The sequence below is a fragment of the Chionomys nivalis genome, chromosome 14 (assembly GCF_950005125.1).
Source record: "Chionomys nivalis chromosome 14, mChiNiv1.1, whole genome shotgun sequence".
Lineage (NCBI taxonomy): Eukaryota > Metazoa > Chordata > Mammalia > Rodentia > Cricetidae > Chionomys > Chionomys nivalis.
The window spans coordinates 47235260-47261561 of NC_080099.1; the positions used below are offsets into that span (position 1 = coordinate 47235260).

Here is a 26302-nt window from a genome sequence, read left to right on the forward strand (position 1 = left end):
CAGCGATCTCCACCAGAACAGGTCCAACTCCATTCAGGGACTTCTGCAGGAGGAGATCTAGACCAAGATTTACAGAAACAGATCAAAGCCAGCAGCCTAGGCCAAAGTAGGCCTGAGACAGCAAACTCCAAGGGAGCAGACCAAAGCATAGGAGCATTGAGCTATCTCCAGGAACAGGAGTAACCAATGGGGTAACTAGAACTGTGACACTGACTGTACCACGAGGAACAACCATCTGAGCTTTGGATTCACTGGCACCTAAAAGATTATTCAACAGAATCTCAGACAGCCCCAACCACACCTATTAGAGGACAAGATGAGTAGAAAAGGTAAGATCACACACTACACCACAAAAAGCAACACAATACCAGTAAAACCTAAAGACCCCACAAAAGCACGACTGAACAACCAAATATGGATGAACCAGAAGAAAATGATCTAAAAATTAACCTCAAGAGAATGTTTAAAATTCTTAAAGATGAAATGAGAAATTCCCTTAAAGAAATGAAGGAAGAAAGAATTGGGGCTGGAGTGATGGCTCAGCGGTTGAGAGCCCTGGCCACACTTCAAAGGATATGGGTTCAATTCCCAGCACCCACATGGCAACTCACAACTTCTGTAACTTCAGTGCCAGTGGATCTGGCATTTCCACACAGACATACATGCAGGCAAAACACTAATACATAATAAATAAATAAATCTTTAAAAGAAAAAAAAAAGAAATAGAAGGTATCAGCCGGATAGAGCAGCAACCCTTCAACTGTGAAAGCACCCAGAGCGAAAGCCCTAGGTGAGATCCGGCTGGCGAGAAAGCAGCTCAGGTCCCTGTGCACAGCTGGTGAGCACGCTAGGTCAGATATGAGCAGGCTTGAGAGACACTGAGGATGAACTACTCTCTCGCACTCAGCAGCAGAAACCAGAACTCAAGCTGGCATGGTAGCGTATACTTGCAGTCCCAGCCCTTGAGAGGTGGAGGGAGGACAATCAGGTCATCTTCTAGCTACGTGAGTAGGAGGCCAATCTGGACTATATGAGACCTTGTCTCAAAAGAGCCAAAAGGGAGAGGGATACTGGGAGGATGCCTCAGTTGGTAAAGTACCTGCCATGCAAACCTAAGGACAAAGAAAATGGGCTGTGTGGAGCAGTGTACATCTGCTGGCCTGCTAGCCTAGTCAAATTGGTAAGGTCTGGGTTTAGGATAGCTCCTATCCCAAAAAATTAGGTGGAGGGCAATTGAAAAAAATACCTAATGTTGGGGCTGGAGAGATGGCTCAGAGGTTAAGAGCACTGACTGCCTTTCCAGAGGTCCTGAGTTCAATTCCCAGCAACCACATGGTAGCTCACAACCATCTATAATGAGATCTGGTGCACTCTTCTGGCATGCAAGCATACATACAGACAGAACACTGTATATATAATAAATAAATAAAATATTTTTTAAAATACCTGATGTCAACCTCTCGCCTCTGTGTGTACCTGCACACACATGTGCACTCATGAACATGTACATACAAACATGCACAAAGCTTAAAAAAAAAACTAAATCAGGGAGTGATCAAAATTGTCTCTAAACCACCAAAAAGATCCAAGATCAAATCATAAGGTTATTCTCTAGTCAGAAGCTTTCAAGTAAAGAACAAGGATATACTACTTCCTTGAGAATTAATCCAAATGAGCCTGTCAATCTCTTAGACAGGAATAGATCCCCCAGGAAACCATCTGCCCCAGATTTTAAGAAACAGTATAAAGTGGCTGGGCAGTGGTGATGCCTTTAATCCCAGCACTCAGGAAGAAGAGGCAGATGGATCTCTGTGAGTTCAAGGCCACCCTCGTCCACAGACTGACGTCCTGGATGTGTTCAAAAGCTAAAAAAAAAAAAGTTCTAGTATGTCTTTATCACAACTACTGACTTTTTTGAGGTAGGAGGAAAGGAGAAAAGTCATTCTTGAAATATAAGTCTCGTCTTGCTATTCTCTCTCTTTTTATAAATCTCTATCTATTAGTTATAGTGTTGTGTCTGCATGTATACCTGCACACCAGAAGAGGGCACCAGATCTCATTACAGACAGTTGTGAGCCACCATATAGTTGCTTGGAATTGAACTCAGGATCTCTGGAAGAGCAGTCAGACTCTTAACCTCTGAGACATCTCTCCAGTCCTCTCTTTAGTCTTTTTTTTTTTTTTTTTTTTTTTTGGTTTTTTGAGACAGGGTTTCTCTGTGGCTTTGGAGCCTGTCCTGGAACTAGCTCTGTAGACCAGGCTGGTCTCGAACTCACAGAGATCCACCTGCCTCTGCCTCCCGAGTGCTGGGATTAAAGGCATGCGCCACCATTGCCCGGCGCTCTCTTTAGTCTTATAGAGAGGAAGGACACTATATTTTTAATGACAAAATTTGAGGGGTTCTTTGTTGTTTTGCTCTTTTGTCTATTTGGAGACAGGAGGATATTACTGTAGCCCAAGCTAGATAGCCTAGAACTCCTTTTTGTTTTCTCTGTGTAGCCTTGACTGTCCTGGAACTCATTCTGTAGACCAGGTTGGCTTCGAACTCCGCGGACGGACAAACTCCTGGGATCGGTCCAAACACGATTCCGGTAAAGGAAAGCAACCGTAGCAGAACGAAAGCAAACATAGCAGAACAGGGAGAGATTCACCAATTGAAGCCATCCGGGAAGCCGGTGGTGGGAGTGGAAAAAGAACCCGGTTCAGGATATTCGAACTGTCTCTGACTCCTGAGTGCTGGGATTAGAGGTGTGCACCACCACAGCCTGGCTAATAATAATAAATTAAAAGAGAAAATGGGGGTAACAGAATTAGCACTGTTTCTTCTTTTTCTGATGCTAGGGATTAAGCCCAGGGCCTTGCACGGGTAAGTAAGCACTCTTTCATAAGCTGTAATACTAGTACGTGGTCAGCACCTCTAAAGGCAGGTCCTATAATGAGAAGCCTCAATGCAGGAGCTCAGTAAAGACTTTGTAAAGATGATGATGATGCACATGGCTGGAGAAATGGCTCAGAGGTTAAGAACACTCATTGCTCTTGCAGAGAACCAGGGTTATGGTCCAGCACCCACATGGTGGTTCACAACAATCTCTAACTCCAGTTCCAGAGGATTTTATACCCTTTTCTGATCTCTACAGGCACCAGGTACATGGCACATATACATAAGCGTAGGTAAAACATTCATACACAGAAAATAATCTTTAAAAAACCCTAATGATTAGCAACCTCAGTTCGTAGATGGGTTCTTGGCTTTTGATAAAGACCAAGAAGAATAATTGTGTTTTCACCCAGGGCTTTGCTTTGAAAAATGTAGGGCATTCTCAGGCTGAAAGTGTAGCTCAGTAGAGTGCTTAGCCAGCACCACGCTAAACAAGCATGGTGGCCCATGCTTATAGTCACAGCACTTGGGAGGTGGAGGCAGGGAGATTAGAAGTTCAAGGCTGGGCTAGCAAAATGGTTCTCACTGGGTAGAAGTGCTTTCCTTGCAAGTCTCAGATGAATCTGAAAGCCCAAAATTATTCTCTGACTTTTACACCTGTCCTCTCTCAAGCACACACATGCAAAATAATTTTTATATTATGTATTAGTTCAAGGTCATCTTCACTACCTAACCAGTGTGAGTCCAACCTGAGCTACATGAGACACTGAGTCACACAAAACAAAGACAAACAAAGAACATTTACAACATGTACTATACCTAGTGGCTAGACATTTCAACCTCAGGTTTCTTTACTTTAAAAATTATGTTTTTGCTGGGTGGTGGTGGTGCACTCCTTTAATTCCAGTACTCAGGAAACAGATGCAGACAGATGTCTGTGAGCGTGAGGCCAGTGTGGTCTACAGAGTGAAGTCCAAGACAGCCAGACTACATAAAGAAACTCTGTCTCAAAAAAACACAAAATTATTTATATTATTATTATTTTACATGTATAGATGTTTTGCTTGAATGTCTGTGTGTGCACCATATGCAAGCCTAGAACCTTCAGAGGCCCAAACAAGGAGGCAGAGGCAGGCAGATCTCTGCATGTTTGAGGCCAGCCTGGTCTGCAGAAGGAAGTCCAGTACAGCCAAGGTACACAGTGTAACCCTGTCTTGAAAAAAACAAGACAAATAATTTTTAAATCATTACTGTGTGTGCATGTGCCACAATGCAGGCGTGGAGTCAGAGGACAACTTTGTGGAGTCAGTTCTCCCCTTCTACCTCTACACGAGTTTCAGGTCTCAAGCTCAGACATCAGAGTTGTACATCAAACATTCTGTCCCTAAGCCATCTTGCCAGTCAACTTCAGGTTTTCAATTAGCAGCTATGTGTTCAGTACCTTTATTTTTTTTCATTTTGTCGTATGCATGTGGGTTTTCCCTGCATGTATGTCTGCACTAGGTGTGTTCTGTGCTCACAAAGGTCAGAAGATGGCATCAGAACCCCTGGAAATGGTCAATGGTCCTGCAGGTCCAGGAATCTGTGACTCAAACCCAGGTCCTCTAGCAATCAGTACTGCTAACCACTGAGCAATCACACCAGTCCCCAGGGTCCACTCTCTTGGGGATAGCAACTAAAACTAGTCACCCTGGCCCCTGGCATCCACTCCAGCCCCCTGGCCTAAAAGTTGCATTGGTCGGCACTCCAATTCCCAATATGCCAGTGAAAGACCTGGATAATCCAAACCTCCCCAGCAGGAAGAAAATAGCCAAAAATCCAAGCAGGAAGAGAAGACTCAAAAATCTAGGATTAGGCTGGAGAGATGGCTCAGTGGTTAAGAGCATTGCCTGCTCTTCCAAAGGTCCTGAGTTCAATTTCCGGCAACCACATGGTGGCTCACAACCATCTGTAATGAGGTCTGATGCCCTCTTCTGGCCTGCATACATACACACAGACAGAATATTGTATACATAATAAATAAATAAATATTCAAAAATCTAGGATTAGCAGGTTCGTAACTGTGTTTCAGGAACTAGCTGAAGATAAAGTTAGATTGTGGTCTTGAGAATAATCTTGAGAAGCAGGGAGTTTCTCCCTTGTGATTGTCATTTTACTGTGTTTTAGGAACTAGCTGATTATGACCTTGGGAGTGGTCCTGAGAGGCAGGGAGTTGCCCCCTTGTGATCTTCACTGGTATTTTCAGAATTTTCTTTTCTTTTTTTTCTTTTTCTTTTTTTTTTTTCTTTTTTTTTGGTTTTTTAAGACAGGGTTTCTCTGTAGCTTTGGAGCCTGTCCTGGAACTCCCTTTGTAGACCAGGCTGGCCTCGAACTCCCAGAGATCCGCCTGCCTCTGCCTCCCGAGTGCTGGGATTAAAGGCGTGCGCCACCACCGCCTGCTCATTATTTTCTGTGACACACTCCCTGCCAATTCCGGATCACTGGGCTGTGGTTTCTTCCACTCGGGGTCGAACTCTTCTCCTGCGTGGATTATGAGTCTCGCCCCAGTGCACTGGTTCCTGTCCCATCTCATCATTAAAGCCTCGTGTGATTGCAGCAAGGACGGTCTCTGTGAGTTAATGGGGGGGGGTGTTATCCCGAGACTTGAGTGAGAGTCTCCCTAGCACTGGGGGTCTTTCACCAGGGAGGTCAGGATCACTCCCACAGGCTATTTAAGAGGAGGAACACGTGGTCCTGGGTCTCCCCTCCCTCCTCCCCCCCCCTCGTTTTTTGTGTCCCCTGCCGTGCTCTCGGCTACCCGGGAGTGCTTTACTAAAAAAAAAAAAAAAAAAAAAATGGACATTTTAATTGGTTTGATTTGACCTGGTTGGATTTCTTTGCTCAGGCGGAGTAGCTCGGCTTAGGATTTTTCCTAACAGTGCTAACCAAATGCTGCCCTAGAAGTTGGAAAGTGAACCGTGCCGCCGCAGTGTGCGGCACAAATTTAAGGATGCCCTATCCAGGTGTGCATACTTCAAGCTGTGCACAAGTGCTGACAGAGAAAGCACGGGGTACACTCAACAGTGCCTCAGGGCAAGATGGCGTCCGCTCCACGAAGAGGCCTAAGGAGAAACTTCGAGGCCGTCAGTGCGACCTCGCGCTCCGGGTACTCCTGGACAAACTCGCGTACACTGGAGCACCCAATAAAGGTCCCAAACCCGGGTCCGCCACGCCCTTCGCACCTGCGCGCTAGAGCCTCAGTCGGGTGCCAAGGACGCAGGCGCAGGAGGCTCCTCCTTCTGCGCAACTGACGCAAGGAGACTGTAATCTTTCCGTAATTTACCCCGTGTGTCCTTGAGTCTTTCCAGCCGCGAAGGGCCGGGGCTGTCTGAAGCACTGCCTGTGTGTGCCTCTTCCCCGTCTCTCTTCTCTCTGCTTCCGCAGCCGCGGAGGTCGTGTAGAGAAGACAGCACTTTTCAACAATCTTACTGCCGGGCGTGCTCGCCGCGGTCTGCGACTTTGGGAGCAGCACCCGTGCAGTCTCTGGTCAGGCAACGCGCTCGGCGCCTCAGCGGAAGGGGGGCCTTCGTGCTGCGGCCGTCAATTCCCGCCCCCCACCCCACGTGGTTGGAGGTTTTTAGAAGTGTGGCCGCCGCTCTGCCGCGCAGCTCCGGACCTGTGCGGTGTTTGCTCTCTGCTTTCGCGTCCCCTCCGTCCAGCCGCCATGATAAGCGTCAGCAGAGCCGCGGCCGCGCGTCTCGTGGGCGCCTCAGCCTCCCGGAGTCTGGCGGCCGCCCGTCACCAGGTGAGGAAATGCTTTGCCTTCTGGAAGGGGCTCCAGGCCCTGACTTGAGTGAGGTAGGTCTTGCCCTTCAGGGTCGGACTCTAGGAGAAATCCGGAGCGAAGAAAGGTAACGGACCTTCGGTGGTCAGGGCTGCTGGCCTTGGTCAGGACTTTAGCCTCGAGCTCTGCTGAGTCACAATCCATGGCGTTCTGGAGTCGCACTCACTAATTCACGAGGTAGCGGTCCTCCCCACCTGACATGGGGCGCATTGGATGTGCTTGGTCCCAGGCAGCGGGTGTGGTCTATCGGAAGGCAGAACTATGAGCTAGGCTCTGTTTCCTAAAGAACCGAAAGACACTTCCAGCTCTGGTTTTTGTTTGTTTGTTTTCTGGAAGCAGGCTGTCTTTGTAGACCTGGCTGGCCAGGAACTGACCATGTAGACCTCATAGAGATCCGCCCGTCCTTGCCTCACCTGTGCTGAGATTGAAGGTGTGCACCACCCACCACACCTGGCTCCAACCTCAGAGACTTTTTTTTAATGTCTTCGATTTACTTGTGGATTGTAATAGAGTAGGAAAAAGATTGTGGATCTTGGTCTGAAATAAGAGAAAGTACGTCTTTGAGACTGTAGCTCCCCAAAGTACTTGTTGACAAGACCATTGGAAGTGGCTCCGGTATCTTTTGGAGTGCAGGTATAATATAATGAGGTTCAGGTGTGCACAGCTGTGGGTTTGAGACAAGGTCTCACTATTTAGCCTTGGTTGTACCGGAACTTACCAAGACCAGACCTGCCTTTGGCTTTCAAGTGTTGGGGTTAAAGATGGTTGCCACCAGGCCTGGCGACTGTGAAATAATTTTGAATTTTTTGCATAATGTCTCCTTAATCTGATCATCGACAGCACAGTTGTTCCCCCACCTCAGGGGAATTGGGGGGTGGCAGGTCTGTCAGCTTCCGGGTTGTGTTGCCTTTGAGGGACACTAATTCATGGGCTTCTTGTTGGTACAGAGCGGAGTTGCTTCTAAGCATTCCATACTTAACGGGTCACAGCACGTTGTACCAGATCAATAATGTCAAAGTTGAGAACCCTCTGTTGCACTGTAATTCCTTTTTTCTTAATGCTAGTTTTTTTGTTTGTTTGTTTTGCTTTGTTTTGTTTTGAGATTGTTCCTCTATATAGCTCTGACTGTCCTGGAACTCATTGGTCCATCTGCCTTCCGCCTCCCAAATGCTGGGATTAAAGAATTGCTCCACCAACACTTGTCTAGTTTTCTGTTTTGTTTTTTTCAATTTTTTTTTTTTATTTTTTGTAGTTTAAGACAATTAGTTTTTGGTTTTTTGGTTTTTTTTGTTTGGTTGGTTGGTTGGGGTTTTTTTTGATTTTTCGAGACAGGGTTTCTCTGTAGCTTTGGTGCCTCTCCTGGAACTAGCTCTTGTAGACCAGGCTGGCCTCGAACTCACAGATATCCGCCTACCTCTGCCTCCTGAGTGCTGGGATTAAAGGCCTGCACCACCACCGCTACGCCCCAGTTAGAATTTTTTATAGTTTAAGACAATTTGCTTATTTTTACCTGACAGTCCGGAAAACTTGTAGATGTGTGGTAGACATGTAGATATTTTTCCTTATATATCTTACATACTAAGGACTTCTCTTCTGTTTTTTATACAGGCTACTACTTAATTCTAAAGATTGTATGTGTTTCTCAGTAATAATTGGAAAAAGTCCAAGTGTACTTGTGTAGTTGACGGATGATGCAATTTTTCCCCCCTCAGGATGGCTGGAATGGCGTTAGTCATGAAGCTTTTAGATTTGTTTCAAGAAGAGATTATGCGTAAGTATAACTCTAGTTTCTTTGGGAGAAAACACATATTAATTGAACACCCGGGCTGTGGTCTATACATTTAAATAATTTCCCCTCTGTAACTTTATACTTGTAGTTTATGATATATCCCGCTTAACACCAACATAAAAACAGTTATGTTGGAGACTGTTAAGATAACCATGGTGTTTTAAATTTCTTGCAGATCAGAGGCAATTAAGGGTGCAGTTGTTGGCATTGATCTGGGTACTACCAACTCCTGTGTGGCAGTTATGGAGGGCAAACAAGCAAAGGTGAGCACGATGGGAAGCTGGGGTCACTTAGGTTTCCTGCCTGACCTTAGGTGTCTAAGAATACTGAACCGAGCTGGGCAAGGTGTTACACACTTGCAGGCAGAGGACTCTCAGAGTTTGAGGCCGTCCTGGGCTATAAATAGAACCCCTGTCTCAAAATGAGGGGAGGGGAACCTTGAATCAAGTTTGGTGCTGGTTTTTCTATTGAGACAGTATATATATTAGGCTGTCCTCAAATGTCCTTAAATGTGGATTATTCGGTACTAACATTACAGGCATTAGCTATTACTCCAGACGTGTGTGCTTCTGTTTTTGCTTTTTATGGTTTTTGGTTTTGGAGAAAGGGTTTCTCTGTAGCTTTGGAGCCTGTCCTGAAACTCTCTGTAGAGCAGGGTTGCCTAGAACTCACAGAGATCCGCCTATCTCTGCTTCCTGAGTGCTGGAGTTAAAGGCATGTGCCACCTCGCCTAATTTGCATTTTTAAACTGCTTTTATTTCAATTTTTTTGTTTTTTTTGTACTTAGGAATTCACTTGGGTATTGATAATTTAATGAATACAACTTTCCAGGATAGGATCTAAATGTGTTCTCTAGCAGTATGGGTGGTAATGCCATTAGAGGACTTGGAATGGCTTTCTCAACTTGGAGTTCAGCAGGGTTCAAGGTGTCTGCTATGGAGAGGCTGTTAGAGCCTCCTCAGAATGCGCAGATCTTAAGGGCACCTGTAATTTGTTTATTCATTCTTGACCCTTCATGTTTTCTTTTCCCATGCCCTCATCTGAAACAACTCGGGCTATTTACAGGAGTCTGGCTTACTGGATACTAAGAGAAGTGAAGCCCTTCCTTAGTTCTAATTTATGTTGCTTATCCTCACCCTCCCACTTTCTGAAGCTTTAGCTTCCACGTGCATTTTGCATATTATTCATTTTCAAGGTGGTATGATCATAGACTTCTCCATACATTTGAAATGATACTGTGTAGCATTCCCAGCAGTAAACATGCCAACTTAGTGTTATCCTTTTAGCATTTGTTTTATGATTTGAGCTGTGATTGTATCTTAAATCAGAGCTACAAAGATGTCAGTGGTGACTAGTATCTTAATCATTATCTTTGGTAATTTTAGGTACTGGAGAATGCTGAAGGTGCCAGAACTACGCCTTCTGTTGTTGCCTTTACAGCAGATGGAGAACGACTTGTTGGCATGCCAGCAAAGCGACAGGCTGTCACCAACCCAAACAACACCTTCTATGCTACTAAGCGTCTGATTGGGCGTCGCTATGATGACCCTGAAGTACAGAAAGACACGTGAGTAATAGCAAAAGCAACTGAGAGTGCTTTGCTCGAGGTCCTATGAGCAAGTCTCTTTTTCATTATTGTTCCTAAAAGAAATTCACGTCTCCGCCAAAAGAGTAAACAGTTTTTAAAAGCCCATTTGTGCTTTCATAGACTAGGTTTTTTTTATTCAATAACATGACAGGTAATATGTTAAGATGCATTAAGGTTTTTGAGATATTCCTAAACGATGTTCCTCATCAGTTGTGTAAGGCTGTTATATGTCCTTACGTTACATGTGTGTGTGTGTGTGTTTACAGTCCTTTCCCATTATTTTTATTTGTTTGAGACAGGGTTTCTTTGTGTAGCCCTGGCTCTCCTGGAAATCACACTGTAGACCAGACTGGCCTTGAATTCTGATTAGCTTGCCCCTGCCTCCTGAGTGCTGGGATTAAAGGCATGTACTAGTGCCTGGCTAAGCTTTTATTAACATTTTTGTTTGTGGGTCTATTTATCCTCACAAAATGGGAGGTCAGAGTACAACTTGCTGGATTCTGTTCTCCTGTGTAAGTCCTGGACGTTAGCCTTGACAGTATGAGCCTTTATTTATTTTTTTTTTTGTTTTGTTTTTTGTTTTTTGTTTGTTTGTTTGTTTGTTTGTTTTTTCGAGACAGGGTTTCTCTGCAGCTTTGGAGCCTGTCCTGGAACTAGCTCTTGTAGACCAGGCTGGTCTTGAACTCCCAGAGATCCGCCTGCCTCTGCCTCCCGAGTGCTGGGATTAAAGGCGTGCGCCACCACCGCCCGGCGAGCCTTTATTTGTTAAGCCATCTCCTTATCCAGCTCTTTGGTTTGTCTGTCTGTTGTGCTTTCAAGACAGGTTTCTGTGTAGCTTGACCGTCCCTAGAACTCATTCTGTAGACCAGGTTGCCCTCAAACTCAGAGATCTGCCTGCCTCTGGCTCCTGAGTACTAAGGTCAAAAGCCTGTGCCATCCCTGCCCAAACAGGTTTTTGGGGGTTTTTTTGGGTTGGGTCTTTTTGTTTTGTTTTGCCGCAGTTTTCCTGTGTGACAGCCCTAACTGTCCTGGAACTAGCTCTGTAGACCAGGCTGGCTCTTGAACTCAAAGAGTTGAACTGGAGTTAAAGACAGTTTTGAGCTGCCACATGGGTGCTGGGAATCGAACCTAGTTCCTCTAGAAGAGCAGCCAGTGCTCTTCACCACTGGTCTATCTCTCTCTCTAGTCTTCAATAGAAATTGCCTGTGACCAAATAATATTCTATTACATGAACATATTTTTTTCCAACTTTCAAATGGGCATTTGAATTAATTTCACTTTGTTGTTTTGAGTAATGCTATCCTAATTATTTGTTTTTACTTTTGGTTTATTTGAGACAGGATCTCACTGTGTAGCTCTGACTGTACTAGAACTCACTATGTAGACCAGGCTGACCTCAGACTCAGAGGTCTGTCAGCCACCTCTACCTAGCTCCTTTATTATATCATCTTTTTAATTGATTTTTATTGAGCTCTACATTTTTCTCTTGCTTTCCTACCTGCCTCTCCACTCCCCCTTTCACCCCTCCCCCAAGGTCCCCATGCTCCCAATTTACTGAGGAGATCTTTCTTGTCTTTTTCTGCTTTCTTCTTCCCATGTAGATTAGATCTATATAAGTCTCGCTTAGTATCCACATTGTTGTCTAAGTTCTCTGGGATTGTGATTTGTAGGCTGGTTTTCTTTGCTTTATGTTTAAAAACCACCTATGAGTGAGTACATATGATAATTGTCTTTCTGTGTCTGGGTTACCTCACTCAAAATAATGTTTTCTAGTTCCATCCATTTTCCTGCAAAATTCAAGCTGTCTTTATTTTTTCTGCTGTGTAGTACTCCATTGTGTAAATGTACCACATTTTTCTAATCCATTCTTTGATTGAGGGGCATTTAGGTTGTTTCCAGGTTCTGGCTATGACAAACAAAGCTATGAACATAGTTGAACACATGTCCTTGTGGCACAATTGAGCATCCTTTGGATATATACCCAAAAGTGGTATTAGTGGGTCTTGAGGAAGGTTGTTTCCTAATTTTCTAAGAAATCGCAACACTGACATCCAAAGGGGTTGTACCAGCTTGCATTTCCACCAGCAATGCAGAAGTGTTCCCTTCCTTCCTTTCATTTTAAATAGAATACAGATACAGATAAACCACATTGCTTGAATAAATTTAAGTATCCAGTTATGCCAGCACCACTTGTTAAATATGCTTTCTTTTTTCCATTTGATATTTTTTGCTTTGTCAAAAATCAGGTGTTCGAAGGTGTATGGATTAATAACCAGGTCTTTGATTCGGTTCCATTGGTCCTCCTGTCTGTTCTTAAGCCAATACCAGGCTGTTTTCAGTCCTGAAGCTCTGTAGTAGAATTTGAAGTTAGATTGTGATACCTCCAGAAGTTCTTTTATTGTACAGGATTGTTTTGGCTATTCTGGGTTTTTTGCTTTTCCGTATGAAGTTGAGTATCGTTCTTTCGAGGTCTTTGAAGAATTTTGCTGGGATTTTGATGGCAATGCATTGAATCTGTAGATTGCTTTTGTTAAGATTGCCATTTTTACTATTTTAATTCTACCTACCCAGGAGCATGGGAGATCTTTCACTTTCCAATTTCTTTCTTCAAAGATTTAAAAGTTCTTGTCATACAAGTCTTCCACTTGTTTGGTTAGATACTCCGAGATATTTTATGCTATTTGTGGCTATTGTGAAGGGTGTTGATTTTCTGATTTTTTTCCCTAGCCCTTTATCTGTGTACAGGAGGGCTACTGATTTTTTTGAGTTAATCTTTTATCCTGCTACATTACTGAAAGTGTTTATGAGTTGTAGAAGTTCCTTGGTAGAATTTTTGGGATTGCTTATGTAAACTATTATATCATCAGCAAACAGTAAGAGTTTGACTTCTTTTCCAATTTGTATCCCCTTGATCTCCTTTTGGTGTCTTATTGCTCTAGTTAGGACCTCAAGAACTATATTGAATAGATACGGAGAGAGTGGAAAACCTGTCTTGTTCCTGATTTTAGTGGAATTGCTGCTTTGTATCATTTTTGAGAGCTATTAAGACAATTTTTGAAGTGATTTCAAAAGTCATCAGGCTCACATTTTTACACGATAGTAATTATAGAGATTTTTAATAAACCTGTCTCCAGAAATATTGTTTATTGGTCCATCTGTTTATTTTTATAATTTGAAATGGATAGATATGTGATGACATATTCTTTTTATTTTTCAGCAAAAATGTTCCCTTTAAGATTGTCCGTGCCTCTAATGGTGATGCCTGGGTTGAGGCTCATGGGAAACTCTACTCTCCTAGTCAGATAGGAGCATTTGTTTTGATGAAGATGAAGGAGACTGCGGGTGAGAAGATGTAGCTCATTCTGGGGAAATTGGAAGTATTGGTTCCTCTGAGCTCATAGACTCGTGCCCTGTAGGTTATGTTCTCTGCACAGGAAATGTAGGAAGGGCAAAACTGTGGGACTCTTTATACTTCATCTGCAGGTTGAGTTTAATTTACCTAATGATACAGGCTGTTACCTTTTCAATAGGGGGCAGTGTATTGTAGTATTTGTTAAAATCCGGAAAGCTACCCATTAAACTTAGAGTCTAAAGGTCAGTTGATGTTGGTAAGTCTTGGCTGAAATGCTAAAGGTAATTTGGAATTTCTGGCCAGTACCACCTTGGCTGCTGGGCTACACAAAATTACTCCCTACATCTCCAAATCACTTTGTAATGGGGGAGGGGTTGGCTGTCTTGGGCTTCTGGTACTACTGTCACAGCGTCTGAAGGACTAATAGTGGTCAAGGTGATTTGTTTCTGAGAATAAATTTCATACTGGGGTTTACGTTATCTTCAGACTGATTTTGTAGCCAAGGCTGGTGTCAAACTTAGGGTGATCTTCCTGCTTCAGCTTTGGATGCCAAGATAACAAAAGGCATGAGCTGTGTTAACTCAGAACAGCCTTAAACTCATCTTCCTCTTGCTGCCTCCCTGGTGCTAGATTACTAGGGTATAATACAGTGTTCAATGTTTTTCTTATGTGGCCTGTCTGTAGGTTAAGCTGCAAAAGAGGTGAGTGTTCTCTGTTGCTCCACAAGAGGATTTGAGGAGGAATATTAGGCTTTGTTAGTAATTTTGGTGCTTTTTTTTTTTCCCTGACATAGTGCCACAATTAAATTTTATTCTTTTCCAGAAAATTACTTGGGTCACACAGCAAAAAATGCTGTGATCACGGTCCCTGCTTATTTCAATGACTCACAGCGACAGGTAAGGTTAATTATATCTCCTATTTGCCTGGGGGAAAGGTGCCAGAGTTAAAGGATGGGAAAATACATTTATTTCTACTTTCTCTAGGCCACTAAGGATGCTGGCCAGATATCTGGGCTGAATGTACTCAGAGTGATTAATGAGCCTACAGCTGCTGCCCTGGCCTATGGTCTGGACAAATCCGAAGATAAAGTGTAAGTTTATAAAGCGTGGATGCTCGTACATGAATTATAGGTTTTTACGTGATTTTTTTTATTACATTTTCTAATTTTGTGTTGGTACTTATGTTGGAGGTATGTTTATGCTATGGTATGTATGTGGGGGTCAGAAGATAAAATGTGTGAGCTGGCTTTTGTTTTTCTCAAAAATGGGTCTTGGATCAGTTTGTCTGGCTTGATAGCAAGTGCCCTCACCCTCAAAGACCCTTAACGTTTTTGTTTTTTTTTTTAATTAAAAATTACTCATTTTCAATTATAAATGTGTTTGTGTATGGCTATATATACGATATTGCAGACACTTTCAGAGATGTCAGATTCCCCTAGAAATTAAATTACTGGTGGCTGTGAGCTACCTGATGTAGGTACTGGAAATCAAACTGGTCTTCTCTGCTTTAAAAGCTGCTGACTCACTCTAACCCATACCCTCCTCGTCACTGACTGTGTGTGTGGTGGGGCATGTTCATAACAGTGTGCATGTGGAAGAGCAAAGTGGAGTTCATTCTCCTTCCGCATAGGTTCCTGGGGTTGCATCAGGCCTGGAGCCAAGGATCTTCACCGGATAAAAAGCTATCTTGCCGGTCCTTATGTTGTAAATTGTTTTGTTTTTATTTTGTCTTTGTTTTTCAAGACAGGATTTTGCTGTGTAGCCCAGGCTGTCCTGGAACTTTCTCTGTACACCAACTGGCTTCTAACTCAGATCCGCCTGCCTCTGCTTCCTGAGTGCTGGGATCAAGGGTGTGTACTGCGCCTGCTACACTTGTACTGTAAATTAATCTGAACTGTGAATCAAGTTATAATAACTAAGATTTATCCTATAATATTTCCATTTCATAGGGTTAAAAGGGTTGTGCTTAGAATGAAAATGTACTTCCTTTTTTCTCCCCAAATTTGTATGTATAGTCTTTTTCATTGTTTCAAGACGATTTTTCTCCTTCCTTGGTACCCTGGACAATTTTTACTTTTGTTATTATGGGTGTTGATAAATACTTTAGGAACCATGGTTTGTGTGATATGAATTTTGCTAGTTTCTCTTATATGTTACCAATGCCATATGTTAAAAGGCATGTTGGTTACTAGATTTCAAAATTATTAAGTATTTCAGGAAGGTAACTAAGTTAATCTTTGGTTATTGAATTCATTCCTTTGTAATAGGATTTGTTTCTTTGTTTTCCTTTCTAGCATTGCTGTGTATGATTTAGGTGGTGGAACCTTTGATGTTTCTATCCTGGAAATTCAGAAAGGAGTGTTTGAGGTGAAATCCACCAATGGGGATACTTTCTTGGGCGGTGAAGACTTTGACCAGGCTTTGTTACGTCACATTGTCAAGGAGTTCAAGAGGGAGGTTAGTTACCATTGTGGATTTAATGTGTAGGCTTCTTTGTAGAAGGTTCAGAATTTTTGTTCAAATTGCTCATTGGCTTTCTGAATAATTTTTTTTTTTTCAGTAAAGTAATTAATTACATTCAGGTTCATGGGTAGAGTAGACTCAACCATTTTAGTTACATATATATAGCACCTTAGATTGGGAACAAAAGACTTGTCCCCTAGCCCACAAATCCTCACAATTTATATTTCTTTATAAAGGATGACCCTTTCATAAGCAGACAAAATCTACATTGCCACTGCAGTTTCTCTATTAATTGTCTTATGAATCTATATTGTAGACAGGGGTTGATTTGACCAAAGACAACATGGCACTTCAGAGGGTTCGGGAAGCTGCTGAGAAGGCTAAGTGCGAACTCTCCTCATCTGTTCAGGTGAGACATGAAGAAATTCAAGTTCTTTTGGTGGATATTTTTAGCCTAACCTTATTTGAATCATATATTCTAATTTACCTAATGTCAGTGTAGCCTGTTTATGGTTTTCTATTTGGTAAAAACCTTGAGCAAGCTGGCCAGTGTTGGCATCTGCCTTTACTCCCAGCACTCTGGGAGTTCGAGGCCAGCCTGGTCTACAGAGCGAGTTCCAGGACAGGCTCCAAAGCTACTGAGAGAAACCCTGTCTGGCAAAAAGAACAAAAACCTTGAGCTGGGCAGGGGTGGTGCACTCCTTTAATAATCCTAGCACTCGGGGAGGCACAGGTAGGCAGATCACTTTGAGTTCAAGGCTACCCTGGGCTACAAGAGCTAGTTAGAGGACAGTTAGGGCTGCGATACAGAGAAACAGTCTCAAGAAAGAAAAAAAGAACAATATGACAATGATCACTTTTCTTTTTAATGAATTAGGTAAATCTTTATGTGTGTGGATCTTTTGTTCACATGTATATACGTACTGCGTGTGTGCTTGGTCCCTGCAGAGACCAGAACGCCCATGTTCTCTACAAGACCTGCCAGTGCTCTCAACCACTGAACTATCTTTCCAGCCCTGAGACAGATATTTTTTAAATTATCTATTATATGTGCATTGGTGTTTTTACCTGCATTTTTGTCTCAGGGTGTCAGATCCCCTGGACTAGAGTTACAAAAGCAGTATGGTGAATGATTAGCCTTGAAAAAAATTAGTGTCTTCAATGTACTATTTTGTGGATTATATGAATTGCTAGTTTTTTTGCCTAATAAATTGGATCACCATTCTAGAAAGTGAGCTGTGGGAAAAATCTGCCCTTTGAGCAACAGATTTGCTCCAACTCTCCGTTCTGCACTTGTTTGTTGACCTAAGTTCTGAGAGGTAAAGCTTCCCTGTCTTAACCAGGTGTAGACTATTGTAAAATCTAGGTTCCAGCCTCACCAGGGTGAAACTAGACCACTCTAAACCTGTGACTGCTTAAGATTCCTACATTCACGGCAACAAGTTATGGTAGTTATGTTGGTTAAGTGGTTGTTGCTAAGTTGCTGGAACCTGAACGCTGTATACTATTTTTGAGTTCGGCCTTAGTTCCCAAACCTTCACTGTTGTAAGGGGCTGTGAGTAGTTACCATGTTGTCTGTACTATGCTCCTGGGTAGTGATGCCATTCTCCCTGGTGAGTGACAGAACTTGTATGACTTATTCATGTTTAAGGTTGTGGTTTAAGAGCCTGGGTTTGTCAGTAGAAAGAGAAATATATAAGCCTCAGAATTTGATACTGGGAGGGGGAAAAAAAGGTTGTTTACATTTACATGGCTGTGTCTTACTGACGGACAATTTTTTCTAGCTTTTAGCACTTTAGCAAAGTATTTAGCCAAGTCAGTGTGTAGTTATGATTTTAAATCTGTAAAATAAATCCTTGGGAACATTTCAGAAGACTTAATAGTGTACTCCAAAAAGATGGATTTTACCTAGAATATTAACTCAGCCCTGTGGTGGTCTCCTACCACTCAGACTGGCCTTTAACTGACTATCGCTGAAGATGATTGTATGAGTTCCTGAGGGCTTAGGCAGCGCCAGCACATCCAGTGTGCATCGCTCCTGCTTTTTTCTAGTAAGAGCAGAGGTAACACTAATTCCTGAAACTTAGTCTGGATATGTTAAGAGGTTGATGGAGAACATTTGTTCTTTTTGTTTCTTGTTTGACTTCGTCGTTCCTCACCCACCCCTCATACACAACACACCCTGTTTCTCTCTATAATAGACCTGGCTGTCCTAGAACTTGCTTTGTTTGTAGACCAGGCTGGACTCAAACTATCAGATCTGCCTGCCTCTGCCTCCTAAGAGCTGGGATTAAAGGTGTGCGCTCCAGTGGCCCTTCGTGATTTCTTTTTTTGATTTTCATTTTTATATATGTGGAGAGGATGGGAGAAGGTAAATGTGGGTACCAGTGGAAGCTAGAAGAGGAGAGTACCGGGTTCCTCAAAACTGCAACTATGAGCAGTTGTTAGCTACCCAACATAGGTGCTAGTCCTCAAGTCCTCTGCCAAAATAGCAAGCACTGTTTAACTATTGAACTCAGACATGGGATATTTTAACTCGATGTGAAAGATAACTACACACACAATATGTTTCTTAAACATATTTTTTGGTACTGTTCATCTGTCACATGATAATTTCTTCAGTTTGTGTGCCCCAGACTTCATTGTTAATATTTATGAACCTTATTAAAAGAGATTTTAGTGTATTTACACTACATCGTAGGAATTTAGTAAGGCTAATTTTCTGTGCTTCCTAGGTTCTATCCTAGGGTATAGTCTTAATTGGAGTCATAAAGATTAACTTATAGTGAAATATTTTCTGTGTAGACTGACATCAACTTGCCATATCTTACAATGGATGCTTCTGGACCCAAGCATTTAAATATGAAGGTAACTCGAGCTCACTTTGAGGGCATCGTCGCAGATCTAGTCAAGAGGACTATTACTCCATGCCAGAAAGCGATGCAAGATGCAGAAGTCAGCAAGAGTGACATAGGAGAAGTGATTCTGGTTGGTGGCATGACGAGGATGCCCAAGGTATGGACTCACGCTATAGTATTTATAAGGGGGGAAAATCAATACATAATGCAATTTAATTAAAAGATGCAAGAAAGGGTATCAGGGAGACTATTAAGCCCATTCTTGTAAGATAATGTTGTCAAGCCTTGATGGTGGTCATTCCCTAGGAGGTGTTTTTTGGGCACTTCTTCCCAGCATAGTGGTTGAGACTACTTGCATTACTTCAACAAAGATTTGTGCAATGATGCATTTTATTAATCAACACATCATTCTGAAAACAGATGTGTAGATAAGTAATAACTGAGCACAGACTGTTGTTGAAGGTGTAGTTGTTCCTTGGAGGCTGGATAGAATTATCTTGGGTCCAAGTTAATGGTGGAATTACTGCTTTTGGTGGTGGTTTCTGTTGTTTTTTTGTTTTTAATTTTACTGATTTTTATTGAGCTCTACGCTTTTCTTTCTCCACTCCCTGCCTCTCCCCACCCCTTTAACTCTCTCCCTGGTCCCCATTCTCCCAACTTACTCAGGAGATCTTGTCTTTTTCTATGTCCCCTGTAGATTAGATATGTGTACTCTCTTAGGGTCCTCATTGTTATCTAGGTTCTCTGGGATTGTGATTTGTAGGCTAGTTTTCTTTGCTTTATGTTTAAAAATCACTTAAGAGTGAGTACATGTGATAACTGTCTTTCAAAATGATGTTTTCTAACTCCATCCATTTGTGTGCAAAATTCAAGATGTCGTTATTTTTTCTTTGTAGTACTCCATTGTGCAGATGTAGGTGGGTTGTGTTGTTTATGGGAGATTTGTTTCTCTGTTGCAACACTAGGGTATTGGAAAATGAATCTAGAGTAAAGTTGGACCCAGAACTCTGGTTAGAGAGAACATGTTGATATTAACAGATTATCCCAAGATGCTGTGTACTTTTGTTAGCTCTTAACACATAGGGTCAAAAACTATCCCACAGAATTGCTTCCTTCAAATTGGCCTCTGATTAATTATGTAGAAGTGTAGGCTGTATTTTATAGTCCCTTGCCTTATTAAGCCTTCTGTTTCCAATGATGAATGTTGTCTGGAAGACAGATAATTGAAGCAAATGCTTCTAAATTAAGGGGACAAAGTGAGTTTTCACATAAAGAAGTCAGCATTGTTGGAGCTGAGTTCATCTGACTTGCAATCTGGGTGGCACCTTAGTGCTCTGTCTCAGTTCCAGCAGTGGCTCTGGGTGTTGGCTAACAGGGTCTTTGTCCTCCGCACATAGGTTCAGCAGACTGTGCAAGATATTTTTGGCAGAGCCCCAAGTAAAGCTGTGAATCCTGATGAGGCTGTAGCCATCGGAGCTGCCATTCAGGGAGGTGTGCTGGCTGGTGATGTCACCGATGTGCTGCTCCTGGATGTCACTCCCCTCTCTCTGGGTATTGAGACTCTGGGAGGTGTTTTTACTAAACTTATTAATAGGAACACCACAATTCCAACCAAAAAGAGCCAGGTAAGAGTTATCCTTCCTCACAGGTTTTAAGTTCTATGAGTGCATAACTGCAGCCACTTCATGAACTTTTTAAAACTTAATGTTTCTAAATCCACACCAGCTGACTGGGTGGTGAGATTACCATTTGTGTGTGTGTGTGTTTTGTTGCAGTTTCTGGAAAACTTCTTAGATATCAGCTAGCAGTGGTGATTAAGGGAAGAATAATGCAGTCTCCTAAAAGGGCTGTTATCATTTGCCACTGAATTCTCTGTAGTCAGAAATAAAATCTGGTTAGCAACATGGGACTAGGCTTGATTTCAGTGTGAATGATGGAGGCTGAGTTGATATATGGGCATGGGTTGGCAAGGTCTTAGATGAAGTCACACTTCTTGTGCCTGGTTGGATCGTCCCAAAACTTGGGAAGTTGAGGCATGAAAATTGAGAATGTGAGAACTATGGACCATATAGTGTGGCACTGTCTCAAATGGTTGTATTTCCAGACTCAAATCAGTCTTGAATTATTCTAGGATCTCTCTCTTTGGTATTTGTGCAGTGATGTATTTGTCAACACATCATTCTGAAAATATGTGATGACATCTCAAGACTGAGCACATGGTACATCGCCTATCTCTGGTCTTACTTCCTTGGACTGACAAGTTGTTATTTTATATCCTTATTTTGATGCCTTAAACTTCCAGGCTTAAAGCTTCATCTTGTCCAACATACTTGTCTGGCAGAAACAATAGCTGTTGTGTGCCATTTAATACTAATCCTGTCTTTGCAGAGATAAACCTTTTTAGGAATCATCCAGTATTAGAATGTGATTGTCTCGTTAGCCTTTTTCTGTATAATGGGTGTAAGTTTAATCATCAAGTAAGGAAGTTTCCTTCTTGCTAGGTATTTTCTACCGCTGCTGATGGACAAACTCAAGTAGAGATTAAAGTGTGTCAGGGAGAGCGAGAGATGGCTGGGGACAACAAACTTCTAGGACAGTTCACTTTGGTAAGTATTTCAAATCTGAATATCATACGTTTTGGTCCTATAGCTTACAAAGGTGACAGTAGTCTAACCTCTCCAAACTGCTTGCAAACAGACATACTTTTACTTTATTAATACTTTATTAAGGTTTTATTGTATGGGTGTATCTATATGCCAAGGGCACTAAGGCCAGAAGAGGGTATTGGGTTCCCTGGATGGATTTACTACAGTTTTCTGCAATGTGGATGCTGGGAATTGAACCTGGGTCCTCAGGAAGAACTGCAAGGGCTCTTAACCGCTGAACCATCAGCCCAGCCCATATTGTGTTCCTCTTGAAAAACAGTTTTCATAGGTGAACTATGAAACTCAAAAATTCAGTACTTGCCGGGCGGTGGTGGTGCACGCCTTTAATCCCAGCACTCGGGAGGCAAAGGCAGGCGGATCTCTGGGAGTTCAAGACCAGCCTGGTCTACAAGAGCTAGTTCCAGGACAGGCTCCAAAGCCACAGAGAAACCCTGTCTCGGGAAAAAAAAAAAAAAGCCAGGGACTTGTTCAGATTCAGAAGCAGTGCTAACTCAAACAGTTGAGTCATGATCCCTTGTTTCAAAACCACTTGATGGCCACCGTTTTGGGTCAGCATTGCGACAGTGAAGTAGTCCTGATTTACTGAAAAAACTCTGGGCCACACGGCTATTATGGTTACGTATTTGTTCCTTGAAGCACTAAAATCTCAAGTTTGTGTACTTTAGTGAAGATACCACTTGTTTTCGGGAGCAAGTGGTAGATGGCCTGTTTGGAAATGGGAGCATCTGAGAGGTGCTGACTCTGGCTGTTTACTTTAGGTTGGAATTCCCCCAGCCCCTCGTGGAGTCCCGCAGATTGAAGTTACATTTGACATTGATGCCAATGGTATTGTACACGTTTCTGCCAAAGATAAAGGAACAGGACGTGAACAACAGAGTAAGTATTCAGACTGTATGAATGAGGTATGACGCTGAGAACGTCGTCCAGCAGTAGAGTGCCTTCCAGCATATGTGATGCCCTGGGTTTGGTTACCATCAAAGGAAAAGTAAGGTGGCCGTTATTAGGAACTACATACTCTGTTTCTATGCCTCTTCTCCCCTGGGATGGTTGCTACCACGCTGCCCCCTTTTCCAGATATCAGAGATAGGGGTGTTTCACTTGCATGGTTTTTGTTTTTTTTCCTCTTGGTTTTCTGAGACAGTGTCTTGAGGATTTAAGGTGTGCACCACCACTGCCTGGCTTTGCATGTATTTCTTGTACCTCATGCATGTCCAATTGCCTGGAAAGGATTGCTGCCAGTCTTACTGAAGTGAATTTCTGGCTTGTTTTGAGACAGGGTCTGACTTTGTATCCCTGATTGACCCAGAACTTGCTGCTCAGATCATGCTAACCTCAAACAATGAGATCTGTATGCTTCTTCCTTCCAAATGCTGGCATAGATCTCTAAATTTTTTGTTAGGTTTTTGAGACAGGGTTTCTCTGTGTGTAGCCCTAGTGTCCTGGAACTAGCTCTGTAGGCCAGGCTGGCCCCAAACTAAAGGTTCATCTGCTTCTGCCTATTAAGTGCTAAGATTAAAGGTGTGTGCCACTACTACCTGAACAAATATCTGAATTTTCATAAGTTAACATTAGGAGGGGGCAAACCAAGCCTGACCTTGTGGAATGCTGAAGTTTCACTAGGGAGGCAGGTCACTTGGTCTTTTTATACAACTCACTTATAAGATAATAACTAAAATCATAATTTGAATCATTCAGATTAGTTACTATAAATAGAGGCAGCATTTATTTACTTGTTTATTGTGGAGGCTGTCTTATTTTGTAGCCGTGACTGGCCAAGAAGAGTTTCTTGCTTCTTGAGTGTTGGGGTTAAAAGTGTGTACCATGTAGTGTAATGTTATTTTTTTAATTAACTCTAGTTGTGATCCAGTCTTCTGGTGGATTAAGCAAAGATGACATTGAAAATATGGTTAAAAATGCAGAGAAGTATGCTGAGCAAGACCGGAGAAAGAAGGTGATTACTTCTGCTGAATGTGTTAAAGCTGACAGACTGGGCAGGTCACTGCTCTTAAGTTTCTCATCTTTATTGTTCCCTTTCATTAATTTATACTTTGTTTATTTAATATGAGATTACACCCTGTAGTCAGGATGATTTCCCCAACCCTCCCATTTCTCAGCCTCCACTAGTACCTGGGACTAAGGGCACATAACTGGGTTTGGAATGTTCTCTTAGTCTCCCGCTATCAAATTCCCACGCCACAAAAGCCAACTCAACTCTTTTCTCGGGTCATCCCAAGTACTTCTGAGTACAATCATTCTAGCTCTACTGTTAACAGTGTGGAAAGTAACTTACTGTATCACGTGATATAGAACTTAAGGGAAGTCAGTTATGTTAAACTCATAATTTTTTTAAGGAACGCGTTGAAGCAGTTAATATGGCTGAAGGAATTATTCATGACACGGAAACCAAAATGGAAGAATTCAAGGATCAGTTACCTGCTGATGAGGTAAGTTATTAGAAAAAAATCAAAGAGACTATTCGCTGATTCATTGAAGCTCATTTTTATTGGGTTTGATAATGATTGGGGTTTTTTAAAGCATGAATAAAGGGTAGAGGTGGGAAGGCAAAAAGAATGCTTGAAAATTTGAATAGTGCACTACATATAAGAAAAGAACATTCTAGAAAAAGGGTTTCTTTTTTGTTTTTTGCCTTTTACAGTGCAACAAGCTAAAGGAAGAGATTTCCAAAATGAGAGAACTGCTTGCACGGAAGGACAGTGAAACGGGAGAAAACATTAGACAGGCAGCATCTTCACTTCAGCAGGCATCACTAAAGCTCTTTGAGATGGCATATAAAAAGGTACAAGGGCCGGAGGGGTATTTGGTTGAGATTACTGGGAACAGAATGTTACAGGGAAAGACATAGGAAATAGCAATGGTTTACAAGGGCGGGTGGAAGGAATGATAAATGCAATGTGAGTTATGTATGAAGGATGAGGTTAAACCTAATGTAAATCTCAGTGATCACAAATATTTTCTCAACAGATGGCATCTGAACGGGAAGGTTCTGGAAGTTCTGGTACTGGGGAACAGAAGGAAGACCAGAAGGAGGAGAAACAGTAACAGTGGCAAGGCATTGAGAGAAGAGGCCAGAAGGACAACATGAAGCTTGGGAGTAAAGGGACGTCCTGAGCAGAAAAGGGTCAAACTTCAGTCTTTTTACTGTGTTTTTGCAGTAACCCATATAATTTCCTTAATAAATATATGTAGTGAAAATTAGCTAACTCATTTTAATGGGTGGTAATTCAGAAGTAGCAGTTCATACCATTCTGTCATAGCCAGTTAGTTCAGCCACGTGTAAAGGGGTGGGGTGGGACTGTATACCAATCATTATTAAGATATATCTGGTTTGTGCTGAAGGGGCCATGTTTTCAAAGTGTGAAACCCATTTCACATGCAGTAGTCTTGTCATGGACCTTGAATTGTATGTAGATCTTTGGCCAAGAGGACTGCTATAAAGAACGGTCTATTTGTATATGAGGCGATCCTTCAACAGGCCTTGCAAGACCAAGCTACCTGTGCCATGCATGGTTTGTTGGTACAGAAGCTAAGCCAGCTGTTAGCCATGGCTTACAGAGATGCAGGATAGTGATGAAGTCTTTTGTGGTCCTAAGTCATACTTTCCAAGCTACCCTCTTGGTTGGCCTGTGTCTGGCACTATATCCTTGGTGATCATTCTTTTCATCCATTTTGGAGGTTTTTTTAAAAAAATAAAATTCTAAAAACTTCTTGATCTCCTTTGTGAATGGCATTATAGTTTCAGGAAGAAATGACAGTGACTTTCTAACACTGGCTAAGTTTGGACACATTAAAGATACAGGAGGAATGATAAAAATACTGGCATGTATGCCAGATGTAGAAGCACACTAAGGAAGCCAGGCAGAGCTACATAGTGAGACTCTCACTACATAGTGAGACTCTCAAAAGTACTGGCTGGCATAAACAAATCTAAAGAAAAAAAAGTGCTGTTTCTAGATTCAACAAAATTGGAAAGCAGAGCTGATTTTTGTTTTTATTGAGCTATATATTTTTCTCCACTCCTCCCTCTCCCCTCATGTTCTACCCTCTCCCATGTTCCCAATTTACTCAGATCTTGTCTTTTTTACTTACCATGTGAATTAGATCCATGTATGTCTCTCTTAGGTTCCTCTATGTTGTCTAGGTTCTGTGGGATTGTGAATTGAAGGGTGGTTTTTCTTTGCTTTATGTCTAAAAGTCACCTTTATGCACAATTTTCCTTAACCATTCTTTGGTTGAGGGTTATTTAGGTTGTTTCCAGGTTCTGGCTATGACAAACAGTGCTGAGCACACTTCCTTGTGGCACGATTGAGCATCCTTTAGGTATATACCCAAAAGTGGTACTGCTAGCCTAGTTCTTTGGGGTAGGATATTTCCTGATTTTCTGAGAACCAGTTTGCACTCCCCCCAGCAATGGAGGAGTGTTCCCTTTACCCTACATCCTCTCCAGCGTAAGTTGTCACTGTTTTTTTATCTTGGCCATTCTTACAGGTATAAGATGGATTCTCAGAGTTGTTTTGATTTGCATTTCTCTCATGGCTAAGGATGCTGATCATATCCTCACGTATCTTTCAGCCGTTTTTTTAGATTCCTCTGTTGAAAGTTCTCTGGCAAAAAATGCTTCTTAAAGGTTTAGGGCACAAATGTCCCACTATCTCGGCATGTCCTTCAGTTCACTCACTTGTGGTTAGTGAAGGTCTTTTTCCATTCTTTGGCTACCATTTTGTCTTGCTGACCGTGTCCTTCAGTTTACAGAAGCTTCTCAGTTGCAGGAGGTCCCATTTATTGTTTCTCTCAGTGTCTGCTACCTGAAATGAGTTGTGATAGTTAGGAGCCACTATGTGGATGTTGGGAACAGAATCTAGGTCCTC

The 26302-nt window shown here is 42.3% G+C and overlaps 1 protein-coding gene and 2 non-coding genes across 3 annotated transcripts; all 3 read left to right on the forward strand.

Moving 5' to 3' along the window:
- Nucleotides 1–6467: 6467 nt before the first annotated feature.
- On the forward strand, nt 6468–25146 carry Hspa9 (heat shock protein family A (Hsp70) member 9). The gene is made up of 17 exons (XM_057788550.1): nt 6468–6662; nt 8414–8472; nt 8666–8753; nt 9876–10057; nt 13296–13420; nt 14253–14326; nt 14414–14520; nt 15724–15886; nt 16209–16301; nt 18698–18907; nt 20148–20375; nt 21252–21356; nt 22175–22292; nt 23273–23367; nt 23768–23860; nt 24073–24213; nt 24399–25146. Exons 1-17 carry the CDS (start codon nt 6582–6584, stop codon nt 24474–24476), a joined length of 2040 nt encoding a protein of 679 aa, XP_057644533.1. The 5' UTR covers nt 6468–6581; the 3' UTR covers nt 24477–25146.
- LOC130887109 (small nucleolar RNA SNORD63) lies at nt 19126–19198 on the forward strand. Its single transcript, XR_009058337.1, has one exon. It is a non-coding gene; the product is annotated as a small nucleolar RNA SNORD63 (small nucleolar RNA).
- Nucleotides 20902–20967, forward strand: LOC130887110 (small nucleolar RNA SNORD63). Its single transcript, XR_009058338.1, has one exon. It is a non-coding gene; the product is annotated as a small nucleolar RNA SNORD63 (small nucleolar RNA).
- Nucleotides 25147–26302: the final 1156 nt, after the last annotated feature.

Excerpts from the sequence above, each read along its gene's own strand:
- Hspa9 (XM_057788550.1), top strand. The coding sequence starts at position 6,582 with ATGATAAGCGTCAGCAGAGCCGCGGCCGCGCGTCTCGTGGGCGCCTCA. Across the intron at positions 6,663-8,413 it reads TGGCGGCCGCCCGTCACCAG|GATGGCTGGAATGGCGTTAG; the intron begins GTGAGGAAATGC and ends TTCCCCCCTCAG. Across the intron at positions 23,368-23,767 it reads AGCAAGACCGGAGAAAGAAG|GAACGCGTTGAAGCAGTTAA; the intron begins GTGATTACTTCT and ends AATTTTTTTAAG.